The 24,770-nt window shown below is 36.8% G+C and overlaps 1 protein-coding gene across 8 annotated transcripts in view; it reads right to left on the bottom strand.

Moving 5' to 3' along the window:
• Positions 1-24,770, bottom strand: part of PACRG (parkin coregulated) — a 438,725-nt gene that overhangs the window by 205,797 nt on the left and 208,158 nt on the right. For all 8 annotated transcript variants that reach the window (XM_072966153.1, XM_072966155.1, XM_072966154.1 and 5 more), the window contains exon 3: positions 8,583-8,754. In XM_072966153.1, the coding sequence (XP_072822254.1) occupies positions 8,583-8,754 (172 nt within the window). The remainder of the gene's footprint in view (positions 1-8,582; positions 8,755-24,770) is intronic.

Genomic DNA, 24,770 nt, shown 5'->3' with positions numbered 1-24,770 from the left:
GAGCAAAGATATGCAATTAGAAAAGTGTAAAACAAGTTCTATAGCACAATCAGTTTGGCTAGAATACAGGGTGCATGAAGGGAAATACAAAGAAATTAAGTCAAAAACATAATTTGCAACCAGATATTTAATGGGAATCCTTGAGTGGCATACCAAAGAATGGAAGGTAGGCAGAAACTGGATGGGAGTCTGCCCTTGAAAGATGGAGGTGTACTAGGTAAAATCTGTGAGTTAAAAGCCTTTTGCCTCTAAGAACTAAGGTATGTGTCCTGGAGCAGAAGAAGTAGAAGGTATACTGAGCTGAGGTGTCAGAGAAGAGAGTTTTGGGCTGGCAGAGCATGTAAAAAAATTAAAGGGGGGGTCCTGGAAGGTAGAGGCCAATAGATGAGGTAAACAAAAAGCCTTCAAGAAAACTCTGCCTCAGCTGATCTCCAAGGGTTCCACACATGAGAGGGATCCAGTAGGATTCCAGATAACGAGCAGAAGCTGGAAGATGAGAACTGAAGGTGCAAGAACCTAGGCTGCTATTTACCACAGGGGAGATGACATTTGTGTTTAGCAGGTTAACTGCCCATTAGAATTAGCACTGACACTTTTTAAAAGAACGTAACAGAATCCAGACCCTAAGATATATTATTCATAATGTCCATGGTAAGAGTATACATTCTGGTCCGTACGCAACTACAATGAACAGAACACCCCAACCTGCAATAGGGGTGTAGCAGATGTGAGAAAAAGACCTTTATTTTAAGTCACCTATTGTTTTAAGCTTTTGATTTTGGAGATTGGTGGTTATTTCAACATAGCCTAACTCATTTCTTGAGTGTATATTTTTTACTGTTATTGTCTAAGAAAATCTGTGCAACATTTAAATTATTTTTTATTTAAGTCTTTAGCACAACTAACCAGTAAGGCTATGGGAGCCCTGAGTTATCTTTGTGTGAGGAATTTTAATTAATAATTTAATTTCTTTGGTTGTTATATAACTGTTTGTATTTTAATTTATTTTCTACTTTTCTGGTGTCAGTTTTGGTAAGCTACATAATCCAGAAATCTGACCATTTCATTGAAATTTCAAAATTTTACTAATAAAGTTGTTCATAATATCCTATTAAGATATTGTTAATGTCTGTAGGGTTTGTATAATATTCCCTTTTTCATTTCTGATATTAGTTATTTTGCTTTTTTTTTTTATTTATAAGCTTTTACAAGTGCTTGTCAATTTTATTAATCATGTCAAGGAACCAACATTTGGTTTTTGATCCTCTCAAATGCATGGTTGTTTTCTATTTTTATTTTATTATATTTCTAGAGTAATAATTTAGTCTTCCTTTGACTTTCTTTTACTGTTCTTTCTGTCATTTATTGAGATGGACTTTCCCTTTTTTTCTTTTCTGAAACCACATTTAAGGCTATATATTTTCTTCTAAATACTGTTTAACCAAGTCATATGTGGAAAATATTTTAATGTAATTTAAAAACTATTTTTTAGTAATATTTTTGGTAAATTTTTAATATGTAATTTATGTATTTTCATTATTGTACAGTTAAAATACTTCATATTTAATTAGAATTTCTTATTTGGGCCTTATTCAGCCCATGGGTGTGTAAAAGTGTATGTCAATTTCACAATATATAGAAATGTTTCAGTTATTGCTTTAAAAATTGCTTTATAGCATAAATTGCATTTTGGTTACATGATGTACAAATACAGAAACCACTGGCTGAAAATAAATAAGAGAAAATATAAGTGCTTAAAATTATCCACATTTTAGAGATCAGGCAAGAGTGTCACATGGAGTAAAGCAACTCACATGAGGTCATGTGGCAACTTGATGCCACATGCAGTGCAGCCAGGATTAGAAGCTGGGCAGTCTGATTCCACAGTCCGGGTTTGCAACTAGTACATTATCCTGTTGATCTGTATGCAGGATTGGGAAAGTCTTAACAGCTAGTAAGGAGGAAAGTCATTGTTACTGAATGAGTGAAGCGAGGGTATGATGAGGCAGGAAGCAAAAATTAAACACACAAACACCCAAATGCTATAAATCTATAATAAATATTCACAGAGAGATAAGAGAGTGAACATAATGTATTCATAAAAGAAGAGAACAAAATACTATTTTAAAATAACAATGAGAATAAAGGGAAATTATGATAATTAACAAAATATTCAGTTATACTTTTGAAAGATAAAGTCAACGGAATTTCCCAGAAAGTAGAACTAAGAAGGAGTTGGATAATATGACAAAAGCACAAAGAAATTAGAAAATCAGCCCACAAGGTGCAATGCATTACTAGCAGGAATTATAGACAGAGAAGTAAGTGAAAATAGAGGGAGAACATTATTAAAGGAATAATACATGAAAAGTTTCTAGTGCTGGAAGACATATGTCTCTAAATTGAAATTTCCCAGGACAATGAATAAAAACATAGCCACATCAAAGCTTACCAACATGAAATTTCACATCACCAGAGATAAAGAGAAGAACCAGAAAGCTTTCAGAGATTGGGAGAAACATGCCACAGGCAAATGGCTGGAAACTCAAATGGCATCGAGATTTCAAAGCAACATAAGAACTTGGGAAGCAACAGAGACATAACCTCAAAATTCTGGATGAAAATGATTTCCGATGTGGCCGAACTACTAATTAAGTAGGATGGTAGAATTTTTAGATGAGCAAGGACTGAAAAATATACCTTTCATGGACCTACAAGAAACTGCTGGAAGATATGCACTATAAAAATGAGGAGGAAAACAGAACAAAGAGCTAAGGTAAAGGTGAAACATGGGAGAGGGGTAAGAAGTTCTAGGCCACTCAGTTCAGACTGGAGCAGAAAGAGGGTGCAAGGACAAGTTTGTCTCCAGGAGCAGAAGGAACACCTTATAAGCTGTCTGATGTTCTGAACATTTGGAAAACAATATTTATTTGCTAGATCCTGAGACATTTGGAAAAAATAGTAAGTATATGCAAATCAAGCAAACAAAATGAGAGGCAATTATCGATGCTAAGAAAACAAGTTGTCTAAGGAAAGAAACGTAATCATAGCGATTGTGTGATTTGCAGGGAACAGTATTTATGTCATCACAATAATGTAACAACTGATGATCAGTTTATCTAAAGTTGTATATAACTGTATTGAAAGGATGGAGGGGGAAGAAGTCAAGTTTGGGGGAGAGAGCCAAATTATTACCATTGCTCTGTGACTGGCAGCCCCCACCAGAACCATATTGTTGGGAACAATCAGACAGTGGGAATAATCTCTCAAAGCAGTTTCCAAACCAATTTTTGTTTGTTTGTTTGTTTTGGTGAGTATTTCTCCAATTTATTTGTGATCATAAAGATTATCTTGTTTTCCTTTTGTCATTTTATATATATATTTTTTTGCATGCTACCTTGGCTTTTTTTTTTAAGTGTCGCCTTATTTGATGTTTCATTTTTCTTTCCCTAGTACTTCATCAGATGTACCATCTGTTTAAATCTATTAAATGGTTAGTTTTAAAGCCTAAAAACATAACGTTACATTTCTCAGTCATATCATGAATGAAGCGAGTGTCTCTAGATTTACTACATATAAGAGAAATGACCATTCATCTCTTTTCCACAGCTCACTCCCCACCTTGTGGGAGGGTCTGAGGACTCCCAGCAGAATCTTAGCCTGGTCAGCTCAGCCTTGCCTTGACCCCACGGCAGCATCAATGGAGGTCTTGTTAGAAATGCAGCATCTCAGGTCCACTTCACATATACTGACATGGGGCCTGCATCTGACAGGGGTCTGGAGGTGATTTGTGTGCACAGTGAAATTTGGAAAATGGTGCTTTAGACACCAGGCTGTCCACTTGGGTTGGTAAAGATCACACATAGATTTTAGAGCCCAAGGTCAGGCAGTGGAGGAAGGACCATCTTATTGTCTTATTGTCTCTCTGTCAAGAGGTTTACTCTTCTTCCAGAGGAAAGAATTATCAGTCTAGCAGCTGACTGTTTCTCTAAAACACGATGTCATGGTTTGCACAGCACAAAGGGTCATGACAGTAACATCTTTACTGTTAACATTTTTATCAATATATATTGATCCTCTTTACACACATGGAACTTCTTTACATTAAATTTTACTTTTCTAAAATTGAAATAACTACTCCTGCCTTCTTTTTTTTCCATTTTCCTCAATGTATTTTTTATTTGTAAAAGTTTAAGTATTATTGTTTTATATAGAGAGAGTTTATATTCAGATTTTGCTTTTCACAAACCAGCTTGGAGTAAATTTTCATAGCTGAAATATCTGATTTCCCATTTTCACTTTATTTTGGGCTTTTGGCTCTTAACACTTTCTTGCTGTCTACTTAGTTTTGTTCTTTTAATATATAGACTCTGTTTTAAATATTCTTATCTTCTCCATTGACTTTGAAAACTTCTACCCAGTCCTAGATTTTTTTGTCATATTACTGCAAAATGACTATTTGACATTTCACGCAATTTTGAAACTTTTTTTCCACCAACTTTTTAAACTTAATTCTAGATTTAGAGGCTTTTAATGCTACTATTTTTCAAACTGTGACATCCTCATTTTTGGGTTCTTAACTTTGCTTTACTCTCTGAGAGCTGGAACACATCCTCAATAACCTGTTGTGTGAAGAGCAGATGGGCGTTATGCTTACAGAGTCCAAGAGTCTTTTCTTCTTCTTTTTTATTTTCACATTTTTATTTTTTAAATTAATTTTCACTCAGCTTATTACATTCTGTCTTTTTACTCATATGACTGGGAAGAAATGCATGGATGCATATACGGTGTTTCTCTTCCAATTCTCATTGCTGTCTGGAATTTACTCTCACCAGAACATCTTAGCCCCAGTTACTTCTGCTTCTTGGTGTGTACCTTTTTCCCCTGTCCAGATGTTCCTTCCTTGTAATGAGCCTTTTCTACCTGCAAAATAAGGTATATTTTTCATCTCAGAAAATTTCTTTCAGTCCTCTCTGTCATGATCATTTCTATTCCCGTAGTTTTGATGATTCCTCTTGAGAATCCCTCAAACTTTTAGCTCCTGCTTGTGTCCTATGTTCTCCATTTTATTATCTTTCTCACCTTATTTTTTATGTCTTTTCTGAGGGAGATTCTCAAGGTGGTGGTCAACGTCTACAACTCCATCTTGTGCCGCTGATCATCCTCTGCGCCTCCGCGGGGATGTTAATCCTGCTCCAGCATTTTTGGTTTCCCTTTTCGCACTCAGTATTGGCTTATTTTCATGTGAGTCTGGCCTCCTCTTGTGGATTTCTGCTTCTGTTTCACAGAGGCCGTATTTTCCTGAATCCTGAGGATGTCAGACAGGTTTCTGTGAGTTTCATCTGGATCCTATGCAAACTGTTGTTGAGGTATGGTTTTCCTCTGATTGTTCAGGATATTTCCTTCCCTGTGTGTAGCAACTTGTTTTGAATGGCCCATGTGGCTGGGTTATTGTTATTGTTCTTGCTTTTATTGGAGAGAAGGAGTTCTAAACCCAGAGTCTGCAGGTTGCTCTTGGTGCCCCTTGTCTTCCTGGCTGCTCTTAGAATCCTCTTCTGTGTTTGATAGACAAAGCTTCCAGACACCCCTTCCCGGAATGGCTCTGCTGGAGTCTGATTTATGTTCTCCTCACTGGATGGCGTGAACAGAAATCTACAATCCACAGTTTGGATTGCACACAGGGTCCCTAGCATCTCATCCTCGTCTGTTTTGCTGTTGCTCTCAGCAATCAATGCTCCGTTGCCAACCCTGACTACTTTATATTGGTTTTTTGTTGTTGTTTCTGACCCCGAATAACTCAAGAAGGTGGAAATCAGAAAGTGGGAGGGGAAGGGAGCACCTGTAGAGGTGCTATAAAGCAGCTTAAATGGCAGAAGGCATGAGATGTGCACTGTTCTGTTATTACTCGATGACCCCACCTGGGGCCTTGAGCCAAGGAGAGAAAGAAAAAGAAAAGTGTTTTCTTATCTTTTTATATTAGAAATCCTAGAGCCACTGAATGTGTGTCCATATCTCATTCCAGTATTATCAGCCTTTTAATTAGCTGAACCCAACCCCTGGTTCTAAAAATAGATAATCCTGTTCACAGTTTCACAAGGAGTTTATATATTTTGCTTTGCCCTTGTTAGTTAGATGTTAGTTAGAATTCAAGAAAAGCTGTTAAAGAACTGCTGGTTGGTGATGGTGAGGTTAATTTACCCCTGGAATGAGCAAAATTATACTAACAGTACAGTCTGAAAATGAGGTACACACAGATGCTACATGCTTTGACAGTTATGTGCATCAGCCTGCTTCTGGATCAGTTAGCTTCATTTCAGAATTCCACCTGAAAAACAGTTTATGCAGCTCATGATTTTCACTCTGTGCTGAAACCATGCATGTTCTTACATAGTTAATCACTATTCTTCTATGAGAAAAGCTTGGCTTTTATTGATGTAGATTGAGAAGAAGCAAGCTGAGTTAGATTCAGGATCAGTATATAACAGAAGCTCTGGAAGGCAAGCAAGGATATCTACACCAAGAGAAGTTTTCATCGGTTCTGTAACCTTAAACGATCAAAGTCATACGCAGTTACTACTTCCTGGCAAGTCATGTTTACTGAGTTCTTAATGTTTTCACTCATCAGCAAATGACCTCTAGTGTATGTCCTGAGAACACATCACTTCTCTCTTAACTCATTTAAGTATCTTCAAAATACTTAAGTCAAATTGGAAATCAATTCACTTTGGCATACAATATTTGGAACGTCTTCATTGTAAATGGTATAATTAAAATATTACTTAGAAACTCTCTTTCTGCTCTTCAGTGTTTACGGAGCTATGAGAGACTAACGAGCAGGCCAGGATCCCAACAGGAACAGTTTACCTTAAAGAAAAGGACAGACTATTACAGCTGCTCTGATGGGCACAGGAGGAAAACGATAACATGCTTTCAAGATAAGCCCTGGGGAAAATGTTCTGGGCCTTTTTTGTTTATCAATAAAACTTGGGCCTCATCTTTAGAAAATGTAGCATTTCAACCAGAATTTAACAAGTTCAAAAATGACGACTGGTTAGAAAGAATAAATCACATTTGGAAAAGGTTTGAATGTAGCTCAGTATTATATATCCTTCCTGAAGGCCTTTAAAGATCAGCCCTTCATGCAGCTGACGCATGAGGGGAAAGGAAAACTGGTTTTTAATAAAGCCCCTTTTAAAGCGTCGGTTTTCTGTCCATATTGCTTTTCACAGCAGGTAGCACTGTCCTCTTGTTTGGTTTCACTTTCTGTGTCTTGGTAGAAACTGGGAGTGGTCAGTTACAAATCTCTTACAGAAATCTCAGACATGAGAGCAAGTTTTAAAGTTGACTCAATTTAAACAGGACAGCAGAACTGACAAAAATCAAGGATTCTAACACAATTCAAACCAATAAAAAAGTGACCATGGATAAGGTTAAGTAATCCAGACCAGGGGAAATGACCCAATGTTGGACTATTTTGTTCTGTTTTGTCAAACCACATGGCAAGACTACCTCTGAGACGGTGAGGGTGGGGTCCCCCGGATCTGAGGAGACTAGGCAGGCATCTCATCAGTCATCCTGGGCAGTGGTCCAGCCTGGAGTCGGGAGTGAGCGGAACCTGGGGTGGGGGAAGCGGGGCCCTGCTGATCCCTCTGGGCCCAGACCCCGTGGGCGACCTGCCTGGGGCAGCTCTGGCTGGGAAGGGGTGGGATTCCCCACCCGGGGATGCTCAGAGGCACCAGCCTCTGCGTTCAATCAGCAGCAGCAGTGCAGGTGGGCAGCTCTGGTGCAGGGAGAGTCTGGGGGAGTGAGAGTGGGTGGTGAGGAGGCCAGGTCTGGCCATTTGGACTTGACGAGAGGCCGGCCTCCCCTCCTGGGACCTCGTGCCAGTAGGGTGGCTCTGTCATAAGCGCCATCAGCAGCAACGGCAGCAGGTGAGGAGGCTGGACTGGAAGTGACCAAGGGTCTTATTTGAGAGCCATGAGAGGCCATCGCACTGGAAAATGAAAATCTCAGAATCACTTTTGAAGGGGTGCTCTCAGCCGACTAGTCAGCAGGGACTCAGGCCAGAATAAACTGACCACAGAAGGATGCACAATCTCATTTATACACAGACAGGTAAAGCCAGTGACAGGGTTACTCTAGAGTCCCCCAGATAATCTGCTGTAGTTAAAAAAAATTCAAGTATTTGATAACATAAATCTTTTCTCCATTCTAGATGTTTTTTCTTAAAATTATGAATTCTACCTAAAGGCTGCTAAACATAAGTGTGTTTATATTGTACATTATACACTTTGCTTCTGAATGTATACATTAATGTTAATGCCTGTGTCTTTGCTACGGAACATTTTACATTAGTGTAAACCATATGCAATTTAGTTTACTTATGTTGCTAAGCCACAGTGCAGTATCAATGATGGGATATATTAGGAGATTTGGAATGCCTGGCCCCATAAGTCTATTTATAAGAATTCCTGCAGAACCTGGGGATAGCCTCAGTCTGCTGTGTCTTATTGCTTAATTAGCGAGTTGTCAAAGAGTGGCACCATATAAACTGAGTGATGCTTTTTCACCTGTTCACTTACTTTTCATCGGGATAATGAGCTGTGGAATGACAGAAAGAATCTTGTTCCCCCCGTGTTCCAGCATGTCGTGGATTCCTTGCCGAGCAAAAAACTCGTAGGGAAATGTCATTTCACAGAGCCCATCAAAAAACAGAGGCAGATAATGATGGTAATCCAGCTTCTCAATTTCTACCTGAAAAGAGAAGAAATGCCACGTGAAAACCAAAGTCGGGCGAGGCGCAGCTGGGCCAGCTGCGAAGGGCCACAGGCTTGGGAGAAGCCAGGTCTTCAGAACTCCAGGAGGATCTTACTCACCAACTCACCTAGCGACCTGAAGTACGTTATTAGCAGTGAGGTAAAAATCGTCGACCTTTAAATCGTCACAAATTAAAATCATAAATAACCTCTACTGGGAGCATTTTAGTATTTGTTTTGGAGTTCTTAGGTTAATTTTTTACCATTTGGCAAGACTGAAAAGGGATTCAGAAGTCCATAGAATGTATGCTGAAAAGATATAAGAATAAAATGAAAAAAATAGTTGAAAAGAGATTCAGCATCTGAATTTCTAACAAAAATATCATAGAGGCTGCATGTTAATATATCCTCATGAGATACCTCTCTTCAGGACCTGGCGAATGTAAGAGTGAGGGGCAAAATATGATTCCGTGGATGTCCTGTGGAGCCTGGACGGCAAGCAGAACGTTGGTGCCATCAAGGAAAAATGGGGACGACACACAGTGGGCTGAATCTAAATAGACCACTGACTCCTCAAATTCAAAATATCATAAATCTCTCTTCTGCTTCTTCTGGGAGCAGAGATGTATCATTGTTCCACAGAAGTGGGATAATGCCCTCATGACTTCTTGTCCAGGTCTTTTGCAATAGAATCCAGCACCAAAAGGCATGGGAGCAAAAATTCCAGAACAGAGAAAGAGATGGTATGTTGGGAACTGTTCACACGGGATTTGTTCTAGCCTGGTCCTCTATTGTCTAGAGTATCCATGACCTGACTTACTACCTGCAAGGTGACAGAAGTGGTGGTGATATTATGGCTGGAAAGAAGCCATCAGACTCAGATTGTGGATATAACACACCCGTGCAGAGCAAAAGATGCATCGTTTCCAGTAAGAGGTACAAACTTCCCTGGTTTTCAAGTCCTTATGAATGTACTCAGTTTCCAATTATCACCTTATAATTAAGGAACCCACCAGGACCTTAGAGAAACCCTTTTGTGTTAGGAGATTTTTATGCCCTCCAGCTCCCTCTCGCCATTCTGGAGTTTCTAGCCACGTGCCTGTCTGCCCCTGAGTGTGAGTAACTGGTAACAACCCTACCACGTTTCTGAGCGCTCACAGTGAGTCTGGTGAATCAATTATTCTACAGTTCCTTAAGCAGGACGTCTGTCTCCAGACTGCTCAGGAACCACTCAGCCAACTAAGGAAGTGAGCAGTCAAGAATAGAATGTTCAGACGTCCTCTTAGAAGTGGAGCTTGGAATATGAATCTCAAATGAAGGTATAAACGGACATCAGTTTTTATATTCTGTGAATATTCATAAAATTTCCTTTACTCATAGTAAAAGATTATGGAATATATATTTAATACCAACTTTCTCAAGGATTTTTGTATGTTTGAAAACATTTTAGAACATTATTTTGCACAATTAAAAATACTATTGCTACATCATTCAGCTCCAAAAGGTACAATGTTGTTATCTATAATTTCACCTTGTAACTTCACTTCATAATAATAGTATCATCTGTATTGTATTTGGATTTATATTTTTGTGATTTTGCTAATTCTCTTTTTTAACCCATTGTCTCAATTTTACATATGTCTCTTATAAGTAGCAAATCATTAAATTTTGTAATTTAATATGACCTAAGACTTTGTATTTTAGTATGTAAGTCATTCACATTTATGGCTATGTCTAGTTAATGCCTGTCATCCTATCTTTTGGTCCTTGGATGTCATTTTTCATTTATTTTTTCCTTTCAATTTTGTAGTTTTGTTAAGTAGATTGTTTTATTTACATTTTCTGTGTGATGATTTGAAAGATAGAGAAGCTTGTGTAAATATTTTATTGCAGCCATCTCACAGCTTTCTCAAACACTGCAGAACATATTTATCTTAAAGAAGTAAGTTAAAAATCTCCTACTAAGATTACTGACATACCAACCTTTCTTGGAATTCTGTTGGGTTTTTTTGTATGATTTGGGGCAACAATGCCAACAACATCAACAATATCAACAATAAAAATGCCACGTTTCTTGATACTATAGACACTGTTGCAAATACTTTTGTGTGTTAGCTCACTTAATCCTCACAACAGCTCTAAGAGGCAGGTATTAATGGCATCCCAATTTTCAAATGAGGAAACTGAGATACAGAGTTTTAATAACTTGCCTAAGGTTTGCAGCTAGTTAGCGCTGGAACTAGGATCTGAACCCAAGCAGTCTGGCTGCAGGACATGATACTACCCAGGTTATGTTTTTAGGCACATCAAGGTTTAGCATCATTGTAATTTCCTCATGAATTGGTCCCTTTATCCTCATGTCTTTATCTCTTTATCATTATGAATGCAGTTTTTCTTAATCTAGTACTAATATTCCCGTAACTGATTAGTCTAATAAAATACTAATATTACTACCCTTTTATTTTCTTCCTTCCTCTGACATAATGTCTAAAGGGCATCTTTTCTGAGTAGCTTAGCTGGATTTGTTTTTTCCCCTTTCATTTTATAACAAGTCTTTAAACACAAATATTGAGCATATACATGATTCTTAATTTCAAAAGTTTTGAAAAAGAAAGAAAAGCAATGGAAGAAAAGATAAAGGAAGAGAAAAAAAGAGGGAGCATTTGAAAGACAGCAAAATTGAATGAAAGACTCAGTGAGTGAGAGAGATTGAGAAATAAAAAGATGATGTCTAGGTCTTTAAGTCCTCCTTCCTCACTGACGATGGCAGTTCTTTCTTATAAGACATTCTCTTTGTGTAAGTTCTTTTTCTGACCTGTTTATCAATTATTTGGCAAGTCTATTTCACTGCAGATCTATTGCCTTAATAATAGAATGAAACTTTGCCATCATCTTTTGAGGTCAAAAACATCTCTAAACACTATAGATATTTCTCTACTTGCTACAGGGTAGTTTTTCGTATGTCACTTTCTTCTCTGCTTACATATCTTCTAAGATCTCTTCTTTATTATTATTATATTGTTTCAATTTGAGTTTGGCCTAGGCCTCGGGAAGCTTTCTTACAGTTCACTTACAAACAGGAGCTTTAGCATGCATTTGTTTTACCTTGTTTTGTTTTTTAATGATGTATCTAACTTCTTTTTACTGTATTTTTCTTTTTATCTGAGGAGTTCCTTCTAGCTACTGCACCATTTTCACACTGTTTTCCACAATAAAGGTGTCTATGCTTCCTTATTCTCGTTCTCTCTTCAACTCACTTCTCCACCATTTCTTTTACTCAGGTCACCGGTGACCTTCATTTTGTCTAATTTTCTAGGACCTTTTCAGTTCTCATTAGCATGACACAGTTAACTTTGTGAAGTTGTCTTCCCTCGGTCTCCTGACACCACACCCTCATCACTGGGCTTTATCCTTGATTTCCTTCCTTCAAATTCGTATTCAATCCATCAGCAATTTGATTGATTCTATCTCCAACCAAATCCTTACTTCATTCACTTTTGCATCGTTTTGTTTATTACCAGTTTAGTAAGGAAAGCCACCAAATTTCCTTACCTGGATTGCTGTGACAGACTTGTAACAAATCTTTTTCTGTTTTTCCTTCCTATTTCCATTCTCTATATTTCTGGGTCCTGATCTGCTGTGCTTCTGACTAACGTCCCACCAGAGCTTCCCTCCTGATCTGTTCCTGAGTCCTTTCACTTCACACTGTCCCTCTGCAGCTCTTCCCTGGAGACACGGGTGCCTTTTGTTCCCCAGACCAGCAGGGCCTCACACATTCTTCCTTAAAGACTTTGAATGCACTCTTCCCTTTGTCTCCACACCTTTCAGTTGCTGGCGACTCCTTTCATCTAAATTTCAGTGCAGTGAGGCCCTCTTACCACTGCCTAGGGTCCTGTTTGATTTTCTCTGTAGTCCTTGTCATTTATTCATTGCAGTTCCTTAAGTTCTGTTGTTTGGGAAGCTTGTCATTGCTGAGAAGGGTGTTTGCACATAATAGGTGAATACTCAGCAAGCATGTGTTTCAGTTTTAATTCTGATCTTTGAATCTGTCCTCTGTGCTAATTCTTTGAGAAGCATCCTCAGCTCAGGATCGAAGGCCAGATGATGAAAGACCATACCTGGCGCCGAGCCCGGGGACCACGGCAGGGCGCTCAGAGGGGCTGGTGTTGAACACCGACCCTGCAGCATGAAGAAGGACATAAGTTTCTATAATCTTTGTATCTTACACATAAAATGCCATGTTTTCTCTATTAGAAATGCAGTGATTGTTTACATTTCAGGCATTTCATAAGTATTTTAATAGACAATCAGGATGAGCTTCTTGGTGCTTCTCTTTACACTCATTTCACTAGAAATCACTCAGGGCTTAATTTGCTATTCTGTTTACCTTTAAAATTTTAGAAGCTTAAGTTTTGGTTTTTCATAGTATCATAAAAAACAAACATATTAATATATGTTTATAATTAATACATTGGAATAATAATACAAGATCATATTCCTAAAATATCTAGATGTTGAGAATAACTCACGATTAAAATGAAAATTTAAGCTAGAGATAAATTAGGGGATTCCCATTTATCTTTGTGTAGGCATTTGTCACATGGTGACTACTATCCCTTAGAGGTCTTCTAAATTGCTGGCTTCCTTTATTCATTTAAATGTACAAAAGATCATTTTTACTATTTAGCAAGAAACTTTTTTCAGTTATGTAAATTATGTTTCTCTTAAGATAACTTTCTACTAACAATTATACTTTGTATTTCTTTAGTATTACTGTAAAAATAGTAATTTTCAAATTTTTATAAAATTTGGGAATCTTTCTTCAAAGTTTGTGCAAGAATGCCAGAATTAAAAGAAAGCTATTTAAAGTGGGACACAAAACAAGGGCTGTTTTAAACATATCAGATGAAGTTTCATGGTAATACACTGCTTGATGACTACTTGGATAGCAACTCTAGGAACATCAAGTGTTTTTACTCACAGAATCTCTCTTTCAAATTTATGTTTTGTAACTTTTTAACGATCATATAGTATCTAAATGTTAATGTCTAAATCTTACAGTGACCTTTGGCCAAAAGCAATACAATTCTGACTTCATCTGTCCTATCAAATGTGCCTTTTTATCCCCATAACAAATGCGTAACATAGTAATGTTGCACTAAAAGGTCAGAAACACAATAAGGTTATGATTTTCATTAAAAACTCAAATCAAAAACTTATTCTTATACTTTACATATCCTTGCTTCAATTAGCAAATTAAATCTGTTTATATAACAATATCTGTTATTATGAGTCTTAGAGTAATAACCAAGGATCTTGTCTAGAATCACAAAATCTGAAAATGTGTACTTACCTATTTATATATTATGACATCATTTAGACTTATTATGACATTTCTAAAATAGAGCTTTAACTTACTGTTTTCAATCCTTAAGGTAGCTGTTGAGTTTCTTTAAGAGGCCTTACAAAGTCTATAGACATTAAGCACTGTCTATAGATGATTTCTATAACATGTTTCAAACATGGCTGTACTTCTCTTTTTCAAATGTGTGTGGATGCATTTGTAATAAATAACTGAAAATAATTTATGACACTTTACATTTTCTCAATGATACTGGCTATATCACTAAAATCCTGTAACAGTACGACATTTTTGATACAAAGAGTAAAACATTTTAACATGAAAAGTGCTCTTCAGTGTTAAAAAAGAGATTTCATGCATGATCACAGACAAGGATGATGTGGACCCTTAAACTGTTATAAAGTCTAAAAAACACCAAAATATGTTAAATCAAAGTTGAGGTCAGAAGATCCTCAGATGCTAAAAACAAAAATCAGAGTCATAGAGATGATGCTGCATGACTGCAGATTGTGTCAAACACAGACCAGATCACAAGACTGAGGATGAGCTTTTAATGTCTCAAGAGTTCAGAAAAACAGGGCATTTGGCAAAAGAAGGGGGTTAAGCTGAAACTCATACATACAACTTGGACCCTTGAAGGGCTATTCCACCTGTGATGAGAGGACCAGAAAGTGTCTTCCATGAGTTTGTGAAAAAGGAAATAGAGCTTGATGTTTGACAAAAATTTTGATGGAAAAAACCACCTCTGAGAAAGAGTCTCAAAGAGAAATCTAAAATCAAGTGATTAAGAAAAAAATTGTTTACAGACCACAGAAAGAAACTTCTGGGGCCCAGATAAAAGCAAATGCAAAAATGTTAACCCCTGTATAATCCGGGTACATGGGGCTGCCGCAGAAAAGACAACCCCCAACTAAAAGCCACCAATCCTCTGTGGTAGTGCGCTCACCATAAGGAAGACTCAATAGGCCAGCGAGCATGGACGTGAGCTCTGGAACTAGCAAGTAGGAATAAGAGAATAAAATCTGAAAATAAATATTTAAAAGATGCTTAAAACATAGAAGACTATTTCATTAAAAGACAACTAAATAAAGCTTCCATAAAACATACAGTATCATTAACTTTAAAACCCAGCAATTGTTTGGATAATAGACGAGCTGCAGATGAAAAGAGAATGAGGGGTCTAGATCACAGAACTGAAGGGCCAGCCCAGAGTTGACACAGGGGAGTAAGGCAATGGAAAGGATGGCACAGAAGTCCCAATCTGAGATGCTCCCACACTTGACTCATGGGAGTTCCAGAGAGGATAGACTGTGGAGAAAGTGGTATTTGGAGAAATAATGGTTGAGACACTTTCAAAACTGAAGAAAAACGTGAATCTTAAGACTGATGATGCACTTATAGACACTTCTTCAAGAGAAAAGCTACAAAACTCCAAAGTCAAGGAAAAGATGTAAAAGCAACTAGAAACAAAAGGCAGACTACATAAAAGAATCAAAATTAGACTGAAATTACACTTCCCACTAACTAACTAGAGGCCAGAATCAGGATAAAAATGCTTCAATGCACTGAAAGAACAATAATTGTTAATCTTCAATGCAATACTCAGCTAAATCACCATTCAAATATAAAGACAAATTAGATGTATTGGAACAAGACATGAGACTGACAGGTTTTGTTTGTTTGAATTGGTTTGCTTTTCTAACCCAAGGATCATAATCCTAGCCACAAGATAAAATTTACTAAAAATTAAGGTGAACACAAGACAAGGATGTGAGATGGAGGAGATAATGTATCCAATTGTCAAACAAATTGATAAGACTAGATAAGCATTGACTATAAAAAAATTTTAAAATTATCATTACAATTATTTAAAAGAGACTGTAATACAAGAAAGGAAGAGTAGAGAAGATGAGAGGAAGGTGATCTGAGTCAAAGTAAGGTCCTTGCATTGAAGAAAATAAAATTACTGATTGACTTTAGACTTATTAACCATATTAAAGTGCAAGAATAGAAATAAAATTAACTTTTAAGAGAATAGAATGTAGTAGAGGGAATAAATAAAGCTCTATCAGCCCATAGAAGGCTGGTTAAACATCCCACCTGCCTCCAGGAGAAAACAAGAGAGAAGAAAATACATAGGATGAATCCAAATATGTAAGTAACCACAGTAAGTGTAAATGAATTAAAGTCTCTTGCTAAGATTCTCAAGAAGGGGAAAATATACTTTAATTATAAATTTGTCTATAAGAGGCATATTCAAAATACAACGTCAGAGAAAGATTGAAAATAAAGGTATGGTTAAGAAAATAATAAGTATGATATAGGATACATTCATGGAAGAGAAACTGCTTTATCAAAGGGTATATATAGTTAAAATTTTAATAGATACTGCCAAGCGGTGCTTCATAAGGATGATACTAAACTATATTCTCATCAGCAATATATGAGAGTAACTCTTCCTTCATTGTCTACCCAAAGAGAATGCTAACAAAGTTTGATTTTTGACAATATTATAGGTAAAATGATATTTGTTACTTTAACTTGCATTTATCTTACTGTGAGAAATAATCACCTCTGAAAGATACTTTTGAAAGCCATTTTTATATCCTTTTCTGTTAATTGTATTTTCATATCCTTTGCCAATTTTTTCTACTGTGTCATTGACTTTTTTTTTTTTTTAGGAGATCTTTTATATTAGGGAGATTCATCTTTTGTGAGTGACAGGAAGTTCAATTTTTTCTTTTGTATGCAGATTATTTTTGTTTTAGAATTCATCTTTCACGGGTTCTGAAGTTTGCGTCATCATTAGAAAAGTTTTACTCTATTTTGTAGCAGAAAAAATAGAAACAATTAGAAAAGGCAATTTTACAATTGTTTACTCTAGTACTTTTATGATTTTTTTCTTTACATTTAAATCTAATTCATCCATTTGTAACTTTCCTTGGTGTAGGTGTGACCTATGCTTCCAGCAGCAACTTGTTCCAAGTGGCTACCTAGTTGTCCCGAACTGTTTACTGACTAGTCTTTCACTAGTTAGAAGTTGAATCAGTACTATTTTGATTTAATTATCACAACTATTTAATAGATTTTAATATCTGATAGGCTAGCCCCCCATTATTACTTTCCTTTTCTGTTTTTCTCATTATTATAACTTGTTTACTTTTCAATATGAAATTTAGAGATAAATTTTAGATATAAGTTTTCCTGAATGGATCTGTATAAAAACTTGCATTTAATAATTAGGTAAAACACATTCTTCATAAGCATACATGAAATAGTTTAGAAAACTAAATGAATATTATGCCACAAAGGAAGTGCCAAGAGAGCCCCAAATATCTGTATTATATGTGTCACATTCTTGGAAGAAAATTAAATAAAATATCAAATCATTAACTAAAAGATAGCCAGACTTTTAACCTCCACACATTTGGAGACTTAAAAACATTTTCAAATTACTTACAGATGAAAGAGAGAATCCTTATAGAAATAACAACTTTTTAAGAACTAAATCACAATGAAACCACTTAACCTTAAAAGAATAGAAAAAATGCGCATTTACGGACTCTTTTCAAGAATAGAAAAAAAGTAAACTATACAACTCACCATGCGAGGCCAGCATAACCTTGCCACTAAAATCAGATAACTACTGCACAGTCTCACAGTATAAAATAAAATACAAGGCAAATTGAATTTAACAGTATGTTTAAAATTATGGCCAAATTGGCTGTACTGCAGAAATATTAGAATATTTAGATTAAAGGATAAAAAAATTAGATCATCTTAATAGATGCAGATAAAGCATTTGATAAAATCATTCGTTAAAATTAAAAACACTAAACAAAAACCTACAACAAATATCATAATTTGCAGTGAAACTTTAGGAACATCCCCATTATGGAGAAATCTATAGAAATCCATAGAAAATAGACAAGAAGACTGTTACCATTATTTCTATTCAATGCTGTACTGGAGGTTCTAGCTAATGAGGGGGAAAAAAAACATACAAAGACTGAGGAGAAAGAAAGCCCTCTTGCTGTTTGAGGATGATATGGCTATCTATATGGCATACCCAGAGAATCTACAAACAAGTTCAATTAGGAAGAGAGTTCAGAATAATTGCTGCATAAAAGATCAACACACTATTTTTAGCAGCATTCCTGTATGCCATTAAAAACTACTTAGAAAAAAATTTTAATGTTCACAATAGCAAGAAATGAAGAAAACAAACCCTTTAAGGTAATTAGTAATAAATCTAACAGTCAATACATAAGACTTTATGGAGACAATTACAAAAGATTATTGACAGGTATAAATAGAAAAAGGAGCAGTCTTCTATGAACAAGTGAATACACTGACCATACTCATGGATGAGCAGACTTAAACTTACAAAGGTGGTGATTATGTCCAAATTAATCTACAAATTCAATCTAAATTCAAGGCAAGCTTTCCGTTCTTACGGTGAGAAGCTGAAATGACATGTGGGGGCCACATTCCAAGTAGTGACAGAGTGAGAATCCAAACCCAGCTTTTCTTTCCATTTACCTGCTCACCTTTCTTCAGTACGTTGATGGCTTGCTGTCACACCACAAATACTGAAGGCTTTGTCTAGCTAGAAGATATTAATTACTGAGTAACAAATCTGGACTTGGGAATGGAGACTCAAACTGCTTTATGGAATAACCTTGTTTCAAATTTCTGTCAGAAGTGCTAACAAGACAGCTAAAGGTCAGTTGTAAGCAGATCTCGAATTTATGCACACTTAACCTTTATTATCCAGGAATTGTGTGTTCCCAACTGCAGCAGTCAATGAGTGATGCTCTCAAGTGTAATAAATAAAAAAGAAATAATCCCTGGCTCTGTAGCTTTGAACATTCCCACGTCCTATCACATTTCATCAAGTTAAAGGAATCTCCCCAAAGTTTTAAAATAGCATTTTTTAAATCAGGAGGGTGGGTTAAAAAGGAGCAAAATGTGTATTAAAACACACCTTCAAAGTTTCTCTTTCATTTTTCACATTTCTGTATAATGCTAAAAATAATATAATTTTCTCATGGGTAGAGAGGGAATAATTGTATTTGGGGATAACGAGTGTTCATTAAACGGAGAAGCGAGAAATATCTGATAGGCCTAGAAGGTCCTAGTACAGTTTTAGGAATTGAGACAGAGTTAGATATAGGTTATTTGTGGCTTTTACCACTGATGTTAAAACATGACATTATTTTACAAAAACTCTCCATGAATTAGAGAATGTACTGTGAACTTTAATACACTCAAACAAATAAGTAGAATTAAAGAGGTTTGGAAAGGATTATTCAGGTGAAGTTAATGCCATGAAGTAATTTTAAGAAGAAATTATTGTGATAGCAGTATTGGCTGTCTCTCACATCAGTGCATAATTTTGCTATGTATATACTTTACAGGGATTAGTTACAGACTTATTAAAGTTCTTCATAGTTAAAATTTCACCTAAAAAAAAAAAGCAAAAAATATACTGAAGCACTGCACTAGTTATAGTGCTACGCTGATGTCAGAGAGCATTGGGGTTAGTGAGTCGGAAAAAAAATGAAAGTATGTTCAGAGAAATGTGACTTATTTCCTTTGAGTCATATTTTAGTATTAACAGCTCACTGAAAACAAACAACAAACAAAGGAACGACACACTCCGTTCATGGACAGCAGTCTGGGACTGGAATCAGGCAGATCTGCATTCAAATCCATCGCTTGTACACAGTGAGTTCTATCACTTTCAAACGGTGACTAGTTGAAAGTTACTGAGCTTCTGCTGGGCTTATAGTTCACTGTGTGTAAAAGGATAGCTAATTCTCAAGGCTATCATAAGGACTAAATGAGATGCCATGTGCTGAATGGTGTTCATTTCCTCTCTATTTCTATTCTCTGAGAAGAAAATACGACAAAAATTTAAGTAAAATTTCAAGGTAGTACATGAGTAAACATCAATGAAGGGTGCACCAAGAGATATAGGACGAAGCCTTGGTTTAGAGAAAGGAGGGAGAATTATGGGCTGGAGTAAACAGGGAAAGTTTCATTGGGGAGGGAAATCTTGCTAATTCCTGCAGGGTGAGAAGAAATCAGCATTCTGGGTAAATAATCCACCCTGTGCAGAAGTGAGAACAGGGCACAGCATCGTCAGACAATGACTAGTTTGAGCTACTGTGACCTGAGCTGGGAAGAGCTGGCAGGGGATGTTGGAGAGCTGGAAAGGAAAGAAGGGGCCTGCTGTGCCCACTCTGTCTGGACTGGATCCTTTAGGCAAGGAGGGAAATAAAGATGATTTTCAAGAAAGAGATTGATATGATTAAATAACCATTTAAGAAAGAATAGCCTACAACTTATTCATCTTGTCTACTGAAACGTTACAGCCATTGACAACATTTTCCCATTTCTCCATGCCTCAGACCTCTGGCAATCACCAGTCTACTCTCTGCTTTTATGAATTCGATTAATGTAGATTCCTTATATGAATGGAATCATGTAGTACTTGCCCTTCTGTGACTGGCTTATTTCACTTAGCATAATTCCACTAGGTTCATCCACATTGTTGTATACAACAATTGTATTCTTTTTAAAGGCTGAATAATATTCCATTGTATGTGTATACCACATTTCTTTATCCATTTATCTATTGATGGACATTAGATTGTTTCTATATCTCAGCTATGAAAAAAGTTACAATGAACATTAAAGTGTACATATCTCTTTGAGATCCTGAGTTTATTTCTTTTGGATATATACCCAGAAGTGGGATGGCTGGATCATATAGTAGTTCTATTTTTAATTTTTTGAGGAACCTCCATACTATTTTCCATAGCACCTGCACCATTTTACATTCCCATCAACAATATACAAGTGTTCCCTTTTCTCCACATATTCACCAATACTTGTTGTCTTTTGGTAATAGCTATCCTAACAGATATGACGTGATACCTCATTGTGGTTTTCATTTGCATTTCCTTAATCATTTGTGATGTTCAGCACCTTTTCAAATACTGTTGGCCTTTTGCATATCTTCTGTGGAGAAATGTCTATTCAAGTCCTTTGCCCATTTTAAAATCAGGTTATTTGTTTCCTTGCTATTGAGTTGCAGGAATTCCTCTTTATTTTGGACATTAACCTCTTATTAGAGATAAAATTTGCAAATGTGTTTTCCGATTCTGTAGACTGGCTTTTCATTAGTTGATTGTTCCCTTTCCGGTACAGAAGCTGGTTAGTTTGATGTAGCTCCATTTGTCTATTTTGCTTTTGTTGCCTGTGCTTTTGGTGTCAAACCCAAGAAATTACTGGCAAGACCAGTGTGAAGAAACTTTTCCCCTGGTTTCTTCCAGGAATTTACAGTTTAACCATTTTGAGGTGTGTGTGTAGGGGGGGGGGAAGAAGAGTCCAGGATGACTGGGGAATAAAGGAGTGAATGTCTAGGGGTAGAATCATCAGCTAACAGACTAGAGAGGGGACTAAATTGTGGTACTGGCCTAGAGGGTAGGTTGAGAATGACAGGAGATATGTAAGAAAAAAAAGTAAGAATATTTTACAGGGCTGGATGACTAACTGGACATGGAGAATAAAAAACATGATGGAATATATATAATAGATAGGTGTCCAACACATGGGACAGGTGAAATGACACTGATGCTGTCAGAATACAGGGCTTGAGCAGGACATACCACAGGCCATAAGTTGAGTCTGAGATGTAGACTGTGAGACCTCTGGGTGGACATGGCTAAAGACTTAGGATACAATTGGGGGGTTTGGAAATGGGTCAGGACTCATGAGGCAGATTTCAGAGTCATTTCACAGAGATCATGGTCTTCTAAGAGTGTGAGTTGAGAAAATCTTCAAAAGAAACTGTGAAGACTGTCCTCAGGAGAAGAGGGGAGGCAGGGGACTCGGTGGCCAAGGAGCTACGGGAATCATGCAGGACACCAGTGTTCATGAGCTCTGCACTAAGGAAAAATATAGCTTGAATGCTTTGCTAACCTATCATGGGGGAAACAATAATTATTGGAAATATGAAAACTGACAAAGTTTGTGATATAAGGTATGTGAATTGTGAAATACAAGCCATGGTACTAATTGTTTCATGGCAATATCAACACAATTTTTTGCAATGAGAGGAATATTTACAAAGGAACTTGAACTAACTCCTGAAGAGAAGCCTGTTATCACTGTGTAGAAAGACTATGTTTCTCCCTCTCAAATTCTCATGCTAGGCCTGTGCATAGGCTTGCAGACCTTCAGGTCTGTGTCTATTCTCCATTCTGTGCAACTCTTGGGGGAAGAGAAGGGGGAAGTCATGACAGAGGAGGAGACCTGGGAAGAACCTACTGATAAACCCATCTCTGCAGATTTATCAAAGTATCACTTCATTTCTTTTCAGAAACAAAATACCCTTAGGTATGCTTCAGTTTACACGCAGTTTACATCTTGATGTATAACTAAAATTAGAACATGTGGTAGTACATATATATACAATGGAATATTACTCAGCCATAAAAAAGAATGAAATAATGCCATTTGCAGTAACATGGATGGACCCAGAGATGATCATACTAAGAGAAGTAAGTAAAAGACAAATATCATATAATATCACCTATATATGGAATCCAACAAAAAGATACAAATGAACTTATTTATAAACCAGAAATAGACTCACAGACATAGAAAACAAACTATGGGTACCAAAGGGGAAAGGGGTAGGTGGGAGGGATAAACTGGGATTTAGGATTAATATATGCACACTACAATATATAAAATAGACAAAGAATAAGGACCTAGTATATTGCACAGGGAACTATATTCAGTATCTTTTAATAATCTATAATGGAAAAGAATCTGAAAAAGAATAGATATATGTATATATAATTGAATCACTGTGCTGTGCACTTGAAATCAATAGTAGATCAACTACACTGCAATAAAAAATAGATAAAATTAGAACATCTAATTGCTCCTCTCCAAGTACTGAAAGAATTGGACTATATAATTGGGTAAACTGAAAAGAAAGGAGAGGTAATTTTGGTGCATGGAGACAATGGGAAAGGTTTCAGGGGAGATGCAAACAGACTACTAAAATGAATGTTGATTTGCCTGATCGTGTCTTGGCACGTGTAGGGAAGGCTGCTACTGTGAACCGTGGGTTCTCAGTAAGGAGGGAGGTGGGGTGGAGGAGTACAGAGGCCATCTGGCTCTAGAGGCGAATCAAGGCTCCTCTATGACTAGCAGATGATGGCTCACAAACTACTCTATCTCCCCAAGCCTCAGTTTCTTAATCTGTAAAATAGGACAGTAACAGCGCCTGCCTCCCAGGGAATGAGATGAGTGAATACGTATAATAAGCTGGGAACAGTGCCTGGGTGGCAGGAGGGCTCGACAGATGCACACTGTAAAACAAAGGAGCCCTCTGTTGTCTTCATTATTGAGTTGCTTCTTTATAAAGTGCTGTTGTCGGTCTAGTCCCTCTATGTTTACTGTATTCTTTAAATTCTGCTCTGTTCCCTTCATAGAGAAAAGAAGATTTCTTTTGGGTATGCCAACATTTTCTTAAACTATTCTGGTCTTGCTGTCATTTTGTTTAAAGTGATTGAAGAACAGAAGTCATTTGTGAAGGACACAGAACACGGAGCCCAGAGAGCTCACGGGTTAAAGCCGGGCACACATCAACGTCTGCCAGTGATTCAGGGGACTTTAAAGTAGGTCAGAACATCTCTATAGAAAAGGACACCGTCTTTCTGGGTTTGTGTGGTTTAACAGTAAATTTAGGGGACAAAAACACAAAATGCTGAAGATTCCATCTTTCTTATAAAAGACTGTTATTTGCAATAACATATGAACGCAAATAAATATTACACAACATAAAAAGACTGCAAATAAGTATATAAGTCAGTTAAACAACTACATAAAATTTTGATTCCATTTTTATCAACAAGCCTTTGCCAATTTTTAATGAGAAAATATCTGCCTTGTCGAATCTCTGCTTCGGAGTTTAACGTTAGGCCGCATACCTGAGTGTCTGCACTTCTTTCATAGCAGATGTGATACTGACAATCAAGTTATTTTGACGTTTTAGAATTGTATACCAATGACACCTGGGAAAATATACAATCTGTACACCAGGCTACAATTCTGGAAACAAGCATCTTAAATCACAATAGACAAGCAGAGCCCTAAAAAGTTAGTATGTTTTCTTTGTCATAAGAAAGACTGAACTTCTTAGTATATAGTATGAAGAGTAAATTTAAAACCACACAGAGTGAAAGGGTCATTTTTGTTCTCGTCATTGTACAATTTGGGGAGGTGGTATCTCCCTTCTTACAGTGAACTCCACCTCCCACGTCCACTCAGACAGTTTCTTTAGAGAAGATCAAGCACTGCTATTTAGGATGCTCTTTGCAATTCTGTTCTTTCTGTCTCTAAATTCCTTGCATCGCCTATTCTCTTTGCTCCTGGGTTCTCTAGACCGTGCTCATTGCTTTTGTTGTTAACTTTACACGGCCATTTATGTAGATTCTGCCATGCCACTATGTTTCACCTACAGCAAGGTTTCTGAAGAGATGGCTGTATGCTCCCTGAGGACAGGGACTGTGTTTGGTTCACTGTTGACACTTAATATCACCTGCCTCCTATGAGTCTTAAACTTT

Source organism: Vicugna pacos, chromosome 8 (assembly GCF_048564905.1).
Source record: "Vicugna pacos chromosome 8, VicPac4, whole genome shotgun sequence".
NCBI lineage: Eukaryota > Metazoa > Chordata > Mammalia > Artiodactyla > Camelidae > Vicugna > Vicugna pacos.
This window is presented reverse-complemented; position numbering and strand designations above follow the sequence as displayed.